General features: G+C 39.8%; 1 protein-coding gene across 1 annotated transcript in view; it reads left to right on the top strand.

The window, feature by feature from the left end:
• asb4 (ankyrin repeat and SOCS box containing 4) overlaps positions 1-11,431 on the top strand; it is a 35,032-nt gene extending 23,601 nt beyond the window's left edge. Inside the window, exons 4-5 of the mRNA XM_060825454.1 lie at positions 4,030-4,143; positions 11,243-11,431. Of these exons, the coding sequence (XP_060681437.1) occupies positions 4,030-4,143; positions 11,243-11,431 (303 nt within the window). The remainder of the gene's footprint in view (positions 1-4,029; positions 4,144-11,242) is intronic.
• Positions 11,432-12,159: the final 728 nt, after the last annotated feature.

The following is a 12,159-nucleotide window of genomic DNA, read 5'->3' as shown; positions in this document are numbered from 1 at the left end:
GGCAAAAGCCCTTCATCAGGAATAGAGCAATCTACATACCTGTGATAATGTCACTGACAGCTAATGCACTGTCTGAGCTAAGTTGATCATGCTGACTTAGAGCATTTACCCCTTCTGAAGAGTTGAAACATTTTCATCAGCCATAATAAATTCTCTAGCAGCTTCTGAGAAGAGATTACAGGAAATTTGAGAAGCTCAGAAGGCAGATGTAGAATGCACATACCTCCGGAGGCACTGTCTAGACAGTTGGTCCAAATATAGCCCAACTAAAATTCCTTTACACTATCGTGAACAAAGCAAACATTCATGATATTCATGCTTTCAATCACAGTTCGACAACTGCAAAATCTATGAGGGAAGAAATGTTTTGTAGACTTCACTGACAACACTTAGGAATAACCAAGTGTAGAGCTCACGCACAGCAGTCTGTACGGTGGCCAGACATTCCAAACAAAAGAGGAATTCCTTTCCTACTGTCATACACATGCAATGGATAGTTGGTCATAAATGGAGCCCTCATTATTTTCTCATCTCCTTGACAGATCTTGGAAAGTGTTGATACTAGACTTACATAATGTTCAAGGGAAAGCACACTTAATAGAAATGGATTGCTATTCCAAGTGGATAGAGGTTACTAGTTTGCACACAACCACAGATAAGACAGTAACCACAGCACTGAAGAAAATCTTTTATATATATGAGTTTCCAGATGGAATTGTTTCAGACAACAGTTGACAATTCATGAATGAAGTTTTTTTTTATAATTCACAGCAGAATCAGGAATAAATCATGCCATGATTTCTCCTCTTTATCTGTGGGCTATTGGAGAAGCCAAAAAAACGATAAAAACTAAGTTGTTATTTGAATTATTTGAATTTAGTTTTACTGAATGGATTTTTACCGGCAGAAGTTTTGATGGGTAATAGATTGAGAACAGAAATTCCATTACTATAGCAAAATCCTAAAACCAATTATCACAACTCAAGAACACAAATAAGGGAGAGAAATTGAGAACAACTGCAAAATGAAACAAAATAATTTATTGAATTCCAGGCACAGAGTGTACTATATCAGTTTGGTAGCAGGCCAAAAGGTTTTGATAAGTGATAGGAAATGAGAGGCTGCAGTTCTCAGAAAGTGTACAGCCATGATCTTACATTGTTCAAAATCGAGCTCAAAGATCCAGAAGAAACAGAAACGCATTGTTTTCCTTGAAACGGCTGGAACAAGTCAGTATGATTAACATAAAAAATTTGGGATAATGAGAATAGAAAGGCCACCAACTATCACAAATAATGATACTATGGAAGAGTATGACCCTCATTCAGCAATGATGCAAAAAAGATGACAATGAGCTATCCAAGTTTCACAAAGATAAAAGTCAAATTTTATGGGAGCGTGAGTTAAATGAGCTATGGTGGAATTGGTGCCAGAATCTTGCAAGAAGCCAACAAGTCTATCTTGATGTTGGAAACAACTCACTGCATCTTTTATGCATTTGCCAAGTGGCAAGCTGAGTTTCTCACTAGGCAGCAGCAATTTCCCAATTTATGGAGACTTACTCTTGTTAAATGCACTATTCAGGGTGCAACCCCCCTCATTAATATTCAGTTTCCTATCTTAGCAAACATGCCGAGAAAGCTAGACATTGTGAATTCTTACTATAGAAACCACAGCAAGTAACTGCTATCTTCAACTTACCACTTGCTCCAAAGGACATCCATGTTGGACACCAAGTGTCAACATCTCAGGGCACTCTCACTCAGCACCATCCACATGCATTACATCTCCATGGGGACTGACACCTGACCTGTGTCAGCTTCTAAGAATCCTCATGGCACATAGTCAATCCGGATCAGTGCTGCACCCTGGGCTACACTGCAAACGATCATTGTCACGCTGCAGCAAGGATTTTATATGTTCAGAGATATACTCCTCTCCATTCATCGCATGGAGCAAACTGCGTCACCAGCCTGTTTCTTGCTGTCATAATGCTGAATCTTCTTGGATGCTCCCACCTTGCCTTGCATTGCCCTGTCTTCCCTTTTTGAGTTTTGCCTCCTCAGCCTGAGATACCAGACTCATAGCACTGGTTGCCACATCATTTAGTGTGGACCAAAAATCAAGAAGCTTGACATGTTGGTAGGCAAGCAGGCCTCAGTCAAGTCAAGGGAAGTAGCCTTCACTGTGGAGGTCTCAGCACAGTACGTCAAGGACAACCTCTATTAGCAGTGCAGGAGCTTGGAGATGAGCAATGTCAAAAGTGGGGTGCTGGAAAAGCACAGCAGGTCAGGCAGCATCTGAGGAGCAAGAGAATCGATGTTTCAGGCAAGAACCTTTCATCATTCCTGATGAAGGGCTCCAGAAAAGCCAACACTACTGTCACTTTGCCAAAAAAAATGAGTCAGCTCTAAACCTCTGATGTTTGAAATTTGAGTGCCGGGAGATAGTGGCAATGTAAATAGCTTCAAGAAATTGATGAAATGATAAGTTGAGAGAAACTGGAGCTGAAGTGGAATTGGAGGGAGTTGTTCTCTGATGAGAATGCATATGCAAATAAAATACTGATCTTTTGATGAAAACATTGAGAAGAGTGGAAGGAATATCAGTATTAGGTAGAGATTATGAAAAGATCAGTTTTCTGTGCAATAGTATGTTAATAAGAACATTTATTGAAACTGTTGAGAATCAAGGACATTACTCTCTGTTAGATAAGGCAGAGGCAGAGAGGCTCTGTTGTCAGATTATGCAAACAGTATAATCAGATTGTTTAGTGTAGAATCAAACCCTGAAGCCAAATCTTCATATTACTCAGATCAAATAGAAGTTGTATCCAGGGAAGTAGATCAATCCATGGTGTCAACTCAAACAGCTTTGTAAATACTTCAAAGAGAAATTGGTAAGTGTCCCAAAAATGCATTTTGAAATAGAACAGATTATGCTTGCCTTGCATTAACAAACAGTTAAACATCCATCAACAGAACTGAACACAGATGTACACTAGCTCTTCATTACCCCACTTTAACCATAGTTTAAGCAGAGAAGGACAAATGTGCAAAAGTCATGCTCCCAGTATACAGCTTGCCCCATGGGCATGCACGAGATAATTTAGATGTTCCCACCTAATCATGTTCTGTCAATTATTTTTGACAGAAAAGAAAGCAGAGGGCTCATCTGAATCCTTGATATGTTCAGGTGCTTTGCAGGACCTGATACTGGGAGTATGATTTGATAAAATTATCGTAAGTGGAACAAGTTAAGCCCATTTACTAGACAGAATTAACTGCTGTGGTCCAAACTTTATATTTACATCCACTGAAAATTTTCTGGGTCTTTGATGCTGTTAAAGTGTTAGGATCTGGAGTATGTTTCCTAATTTAAAGAAAAATGGAATGTGCCTGCATTGCCATATTTTGTGCTCCTGCCATTTGTAGTTAGAAATATCGGATGGATGAGGAAAAGCACTGATCTTCCCCTTCCTACAGTAGCAGCATCCTGATGAGAAATTATACTTGCAGCCAAATAGTGAGGGTAAGAGTTTGCTGGATGTTCCAGAAGCCCAGAAGAAGACATAGAGCTTAGCTTATATTAATTTCCTTCAAAATTAGGCAAAAGTATTGTCAGACTGAGTGTTCAGTCTGCATCCTAAATATTGTGGGCTTAAGTTAAGTTATGATAGTATTCCCATTATTACTTCATGAAGCAGCCTCATGGATCGTGAGAATTGGATGAGACCTTTTGTCTTCGTTACCTAACTATTAATCACTGATGTAGATGACAGTGTTCGGAGTGTGTGGAACCCAGGTGTATCTTACTTACAATCTGTTTCGCAGACCCTCAACTAGAATCCTGGCAGGACTACACAGGGTGATGGAGATTTGAGATTCATATCTTCAAATTGTGAGACCAATAAATTACCCCTTAGAAAACTTTGCATGTTTACCCAGCTAATCGTATGCGTCAATGTTTCAGATTTATTCTTCATTTAAACAAAAGAAAAAGTAAAATTTGCTTCTTGTTTATATCCAGGTACTGCAATCATGCTCCAGCTGTCCAAAAGCAGTGGAGGTTATGATCAATTCATATGAATTCATTCAATCCACGCCAAAGTGGAGGCAAGTTATACCAGATGAGATCCTAGAGGTAATTTTGTTCAACTTCTGTTTTCTTTGCTTGAGGATTCCAACCTTAACTGAACAAAAAAAAAATCTTCTAAGATTGAATATTTTCTACAAACTAGTCATCACTAAACCCATGGCTCAAGCCAGAACAGGTCTGGAAGTTTAATATCCCAGATTATGAGGCTTGTGGAAACAGGATGGGTACAAGGGGAGCAGGTGTAGCAGTGTTGGTCAAAGATCGTATCTTTGCACTTGAACACCATACAGTTCCGGAATTGGAGTCCATATGGTTGGAGGTAAGAAACAGGAAGGGTGGAGTAACCTTATTAGGTATTTATTCTCAACCTTCAAATAGTGGGAAGGAAGTAAAAGAGAACATTTGTAGGCAGGTTGTGGAGATCTGCAGGACAAGTGATAGTTGTGATAGTCTGTGATTTTGATTACCCTCAGGTAGATTGAAAAAAAAGGTAGACTGTAGGGCATGGAAGGGAAGAAGTACCTGCAAAATGTGCAGGAGAACTTTCTGGAACAGTAAATTTCCAGTCCTACTAGGGAGAGGGCTGTGCTGGATCTGATCTTAGAAAATGAGACAGGCCATGTGGAGAATGTCAGAGTGGGGGAGTATTTGGCAAATAGTGATCATGGCATACTAAGATCCAATATTAAGTTGGAAAATGATAAAAATCAGTCAATGATTAAGATCACAGACTGGAAAAGGACAGATTTTAGGTGACTAAATGTTGAACTGGAACCTGTTGATTGGAATTACATTTTGGCACATAAAACTATAGATGAAAATATGAGAATTTCAAAAGGGAGATGAATCGGGTACAAGCTACATACACATGAGAAGTAAATATGGGGTATCCAAAGTTAGACTATCCTGAATGAGTCAGGATATTGACGAGAAAATAAAGAAGAAAAGTTATGATGCATACCAGAATAATAAAAGCAACAGAAATTAGGAAGAGTATCTCAAATGCAGCAGAGAGGCTGAGACTGGCAAGGTAGACTAAGAGGAAGTATTAGGAAAGGATGGCAGGTCACGCTAAAACAAATAGGTCTTCATGTATATGAGTAGTTAAAATGTCAGTGAAGGATAGAGTGAGGCCCAACAGGAAACATGCAGGGTAAGCTGCTCACTGAAGCAAAGGGTATGTTAGAGATACTAGATGAATATTTTACTTCTGTCTTTACCTAATTTGAAGATGGTGATAATGGCTTAGTTGAAAACATGAGTGGCTAGCAGCTGAGCAGTATAATAGTAGATAAAGAAAACATGATCAAAAGGCTGGCAGCACTCTGGATAGAGAAGATACCAGGCCCAGATGGGAGACATTCTAGATTGCTGAGAGTGTTAAGTCAGCTAATTGTGGAGCCTATGAGAAAAATTTTCCAGGCCTTCCAGAGCACAGGGACCTGGAAGATTGCAAATATGACACCATTTTTTTTTAAAGAAAGGGACAAGGGATAACCCAGGAAATCACAAATCTATTAGCTTGATGTCACTAGTGAGAAAACTGATGGAGGCTATAATATGGGATAAGGTAAATATACACTTAGAGAAAAATAAGTTAATACTAGACAATCGACATGGCTTTTTCTAGGGCAGGTCATGCCTTACAAATCTAATTGAGTTCCTTGACAAGATGATACAGGCAGTGGATGAGGATAGTGACATGGATGTTGTATATTTGGACCTTCAGAAAGCATTGGTACAGTGCTATAAGGCAGGTTGATTAGCAAATTGGAAACATGTGGGATTGATGAGTCCTTAGCAGTATTGATTAGGAGTTGGCTGAAGGATAGGAAACAAAGGGCATTTCTCGGATTGGAGATGAGTTAGAAGTGCTGTTCCCCAGGGATTGGTGTTGGGACCCTTGCTTTTTCGATTTATATAAACAATTGTGAGATGAGTGTTGAGGGCAAACTCTCTAAATTTACAGATGATACTAAGCTAGGGAGTATAGTGAATTGTGAGAATGATGCTGAGTGACTTCAAAAGGACATTGACAAGTTGTCTGAATGGCACCTGGCAGATGAAATTCAATGCAGAGAAATGTGAGGTAATGCATCTTGGTAGAAGAAATATGGAGAGATAATATAGACTCAATGATACAACTTTGAGGGGAGTACAGCGGTAGAGGGCCTTTGGGGTTCACATGTATGATTCTCTGAAGGAGGCCAGGCAAGTTGAAACCATTGTTAAGAAGGCTTATAGAATTGACTATAGGCTTATAGAAAGTGCTCATAAATAGAAACAGAGAGCATAAAAGCAAGTAAATGATGCTACACTCAAACAAATCTTTGGTCAGACCATATTTGGGATTTTGTGCTCAGTTTTGGGTATTTAAGAAATGATGTTAAAGCTCTGGAGAAAGTTCAATGGAAATTTACTAGAATGATACCAAGAATGAAGGATTTTAGATACAAGGAAAGATTCGAGAGATTTGGGCTTATAGTCTTTGTAGCAGAGAAGATTGAGAAATAAATTTATTAAAGGTGTTCAAAATTATTAACAGTTTTGACAGGGCAAAGAAGGATATTGTGTTTCCAGTAATTGGTAAATCAATAACTGAGGGTCACAATTTCAAGATTGTGAGTAAAAAAGTGAGGAGATGAGGAGAAATTTATTTACACACAGAATTGATAGGATTTAGAATTTGTTGCATGGGAGAATGGTGGAGGTGGATTCCATAGGAGATTTCAAGAGAGAGTTGCATATATATTTGCAAGTAATGACATTAGAGGGCTATGAAGATAGAACGGGAGGCTAGATCATATTGACATGATGGGTCAAATGGCCTCCTTCCGTACTGCAAAAATCTATGATTCTATAGTTATAGATTCTATAAACTAAACTCGATTAAATTCAGATGGGCTGAAAATGTGTTGCTGGAAAAGCGCAGCAGGTTGGGCAGCATCCAAGGAGCAGGAGAGCTGACGTTTCGGGCATGAGCCCTTCTTCAGGAAGAAGGGCTCATGCCCGAAACGTCGACTCTCCTGCTCCTTGGATGCTGCCCAACCTGCTGCGCTTTTCCAGCAACACATTTTCAGCTCTGATCTCCAGCATCTGCTGTCCTCACTTTCTCCTAAATTCAGATGGTTCAATGCACTTGTATATATGTGCACTTATGAGACCAACATTACCCAGTGATAATGATTTTTCCTATGTCTCTATTATTTTGAATTTTGAGCTCTGGTTAATTTTGAGCAAGTATGTTTGTGATGGGTATCCATCTTGTGCTCCATTAAAGTCAGCAGAGTGTAAATCAACCCGAACACATTGCAAACTTGGTAGGTACAGGTATGCTTAGGTCAAGTCAGGATGGATATCCCTGGAGGACAACTAGGATGGTATGTGAAGACAAGAAAATCAGAGAGATGTGCAAGAATTTTGCAGATGTGACACTTGGAACTTTGATTATCTCAATATCAGCTGTCATAATGTTAGAGTAAATGCCAAGGAAGATGAGAAATTTCTGAAATTCTCATTCTCCTTGATGAATATGTTCTCAGTCCAGTTAGGAAGAAGACATTCATTTCTCAATTGGTGCTGGGGAAATGAAGTGAGGCCAGTGAGTCTAGTGTCTGTGGGGGACCACTTGGGACAGAGTAATCATTATATCACAGGGCTTAAGTTCATGTTTGAGAGCAGTAAGGAACAAGCTAAGTTTAAATTGGAAGAGGACTAATTTGAATAGGCTGAGTGAGGATCTAGCCAGGGTAGAACAGAACCAAAATTTGACAGGTAAACTGTAAAAGTACAATGGGTGATCTTTAAGGGAGAGATGTTTCATGAGCAGGTTAAGTACTTTGAAACAAGATGGAAAGGCAGAGAATAAAGGTTAGGCTTCCTTGGATAACACAGGAGATAGAGAATGTGATGAAACAAAGAAAAGAGTATGATGCATGTCAAATTATTTTTTAAAGTGAGAATCCAGCCCAGTATGAGATTGCAAGTCTTGAAACTTCATATTCTCCAGAACTATAGAGATAATGAAATAATAAAGGGAACTAGTGACAATGTGCAAGATGTAGGACAACTGAGGACCATGCTCCAAGGTCTGTCCACCGTAACTCCCCTCCACCCTGCTTGAGGCAAGGTCTATAATCGTAGTCCCATCCAGAAGCCTACAGTTGTGTGAATATACACTATGGTGCAACTGCGGTTGCCCACAATTTAGCACAATGGCTAGGTTTGTCCGTGCAGTTTGAAATGCCTAAGTGATCACAGTATCAGTGCATTAAAACTAAGAAATTACCCTTTATTCAACAGTAGTGCAAAATGAACTGCTTCTCAATAAGTGATCTATTGATGCCAAAACCCATACCACTGCCCCTCAAACCCCTTCAACCCCTCACCTGCCTGACAGGAGCTTCCAGCCCCGGTGAGACTGGACCTGCTCTCGTGAGACACCTTATAGATTGAATTTATCTCCCTTTCTCCATGATTGCATCATACTTAAGACATCATGAGATGGCAATCAGCTGACTGTGCAGTATGACTCCATAACTCTGATGGGATATCATTGGAATGTGATGTCATCAGCTCTGGAATTATAACTAGTTATTTAAGAATTGAACCCAATTAATCATGAATCTCCATCCACTGGGGTCATGATTAATAGGATATCTCTTCAGTCAATCTGAAATCTAAACCTTAACGACACACACCCAAAAAACTCTCCTATTCCTACTTTGGATGCAGTCTTTTGAAAGTGGAAGAAGTTTTGGTAGATTCTTCAAGATGATGAGATTTACTTTTATGGTTAGAATGAATTTGTTCAAACCTCTCCTTGTCACTCTCCAAGATCCCACCAGTCTGTACCTCACTGAATGCCTCAAAATCGCTGTCACCTTGGAAAGATAACACGCATTGATAGTTCCACTGATCTCATCAATGTGTTTATTCATTTGCCCATTTCTCCCCCTGAGCCATTAATAAAGCACATTACAATGCTCCTCCTGACCTTCTACCCTCCTATCACTGCATTTCTTGATACCACACCACACAAAACCATCTGACTCCTAAGCTTGACCTACTTATTCCTACCTAACCAGGTCTAACTCTCAACCCTACCCCATGACTTCCGCTTCCCAGTACTGCTGAACACATCTTTGGACATGAGCTTCCCATAGCATGGACCAAAACCTGGACCACCATCTCCCTGTGACTTTCCCATTCTCAATCCTCTCAGGACAGGTTGCTGTGAGGTCATACACCTAACCTTTCTTAGACAATGCTGCATTCCTGGACAGGCACTCACCTTTTCCCAATTGACTGCACTCCCCTTAGCTGTTTCAGTTTTAATCTGCCCTTCAGCCCCAAAGTCTGCCTCCTAGCTCTTAACCGCTTGGGCTGTAACATGACCTGTAGAGAGTCAGATTCCACCCTTTGACTGTACTTGATGAGTTTATGACATAAGTCTCCCAAGTACATGAAGTCCATCACCAAACCCTTACGACCTGATGCCTAGAGGAAGAACGCCTCATCTTCGGCCTAAGGACCCTCCAACCACATGGCATCAATGTGTATTTCATCAGTTTCCTCATTTCCTCTCCCTCTACCTTATCCCAGTTCCAACCTTCCAACACAGCACAGCACTCTGGAACTGTCCTACTTGTCCATCTTCCTTCTCACCTATCCACTCCACCCTCCTCTCTAACTTATCATTTTCACCCCCACCGTCATCTACCTATCGAACTCTCCGTTACCTTCCCCCAGCCCCACCCCCCTCTCATTTATTTCTCAGCCCCTTTGGCCCACAAGCCACATTCCTGATGAAGAGCTTATGCTCGAAATGTCGATTGTCCTGTTCCTCAGATGCTGCCTGACCAGCTGTGCTTTTCCAGCACCTCAACCATGATCTCCAGCATTGGCAGTCTTCGCTTTCTCCGAGTTTATGGCACAACTCAATGCAGCCATCATTTAAAGCTGTATTGTTATCAGGAATAGCAGTAAGTACTTACTTTGTAGTCCAGGATGAAGTGAAGGCTATCAGCAGCAAACCTTGTTTACACTGTTGTGTATTTAAAGCAAACAGTTTTCACAATTGGGTAGACAGCTCACTTATTTCCAACAAATGAATGCTCGTGTATGCTTTTCAAAATCTGCAGTAGGAATGATTGACCTGTCTTTTATGGTCAGATTACTTCACTGCAAAACTTTAGCCCAACTCGCGAGAATCTGATTTTTGGAGCTCTTGCCTAATTATGTTCACCCGCCCACCATTCGTCTCACCTCCTACTGGACTGGAAGATTCCACCCTGCGACCCTAATCAGTAAAAAGGACATGATACATGCAAATTGTCACCAGTTTAATATATATCAGTTATATATTAATGTCAATATTCCAATGAGCCTTCACAAAAATAAAATACAGTGCTTGCTGGAAATCTGAAATAAAAATGAAACATGTTGAAAATTCTCAGCAGGTCAGCCACCATTTTCGGAGAGAAAAACAGAGTTAATATTTCAGGTTGCTGGTCTGTCATCAGAGCTTTTCTAATTTTTGTTCCTTCACTCTTCAGACAGAACACAGGCATTACATTTTTGTGTTACAGTCTGTGCATTACAAATGGAATCATGAAGTGTAACTTGATTTTAGTAGTTTCAAAGGAGTAACAAATCAAATCTCAAATGATTGCATTGTTATTATTAGCAACAAAGTAACCCAATAACCAAATCTATTAAAGTTCGATCGGAATGTTTGAACCATTTTCTTGAATTTGATCATTTCCCCAGCTAAAAGTTCACAAATAATAGCAGCTGTCTGCAAATAAAATAATATGGCCAGAAGCTCATTGAAACTTTCAGGGCAGACTTAAATAACCTCTTCTTTCAGGCACTTCCTGTTCCTTCACAATACAGTCTTGACCTCAAAGCATGCTCAGACCCAATAAGATTACTCCTTGTTCCATTCTACTAATGCTTGTGGTGGACCAAAGGAAAATGCTTCAAATGAAATTAAATAAATACAGCAAGTTTAAAGTTAAAATCACACTAAGTGTATTATCCCCAATAACTCTGTCATGCACCACTCACTCCCTCACCCAATTTGTGAACCTTTGATTGAGAAAGTCAGTCTTTGATCAATATCGTTTTCTTGACTTTGCAGCAACACTGGGAATTCTATAAATCCCTGTTTGATGTCTGTGGAAGATCTCCACGCTCTCTGATGCACCTGGCTAGATGTGCTATTCGAGCAGTGTTACAGAAAAGGTGTTACAAAGCAGTGCCAAAACTTAACCTTCCACTTCGACTTAAAAAATATCTTCTATTAGAACCAGAGGGTGTGTTCTACTGAGTCTCAAAATTGATAAATGAGTTTCCACACATCACTGGATCTTATTCTTCTAGTTCAATCAACCATTGCATAAAGTTAATGGCCTGGATTTTGTGGTCAGTGATGCAGGAACAAAACTCACTATTCATTATGTACACAGCTACCCACAGACTTACTGTGGGTTTTTCAGCAACAGCTTAGAGTTACTAGAGGACCTTTTCAGTGTGGTGCCCTCTTTAGGGGAATGTGTGTTGTGAGCAGGAAAAGGTGCAGCACAACTCTTACAGAAGCAAGTAGATTCTCAACCAGGAAGCATAAATTAAAATATTAAATACAATGTAAAGTCATGCACAAAAGCAAAATGAAGTGATGTGAGAAACAAAAAAAACTTGCAGTTACATACAGCTTTTCATGACCATGAGACATCTCAAACTGCTTTACACCTAATGATGTCCAAAGAAATGTAGTCACTAATATAAAGTGGCAGCCAATAGATACTGAACAAAATCTGACACACAATGTGATAATAAACAGAAAACCTGTTTATGTGACATTGATTAAGGCATAAGTATTCACTGGTCACCAAGCAGCTTCTTGGAAATAGTGCCATGGTTATTTTTACACCTTCCTAAGGAGTCACGTTTGGCCTCAGTTTAAAGTCCCTATTAATGCATCTGAATGTCAGCTGTGAATGGATTCTAACCAAGCTGGCCAAACAGGAACTAAGAGGCACAAATTTACTTTGTTTA

The sequence above is a fragment of the Hemiscyllium ocellatum genome, chromosome 5 (assembly GCF_020745735.1).
Source record: "Hemiscyllium ocellatum isolate sHemOce1 chromosome 5, sHemOce1.pat.X.cur, whole genome shotgun sequence".
NCBI lineage: Eukaryota > Metazoa > Chordata > Chondrichthyes > Orectolobiformes > Hemiscylliidae > Hemiscyllium > Hemiscyllium ocellatum.
This window is presented reverse-complemented; position numbering and strand designations above follow the sequence as displayed.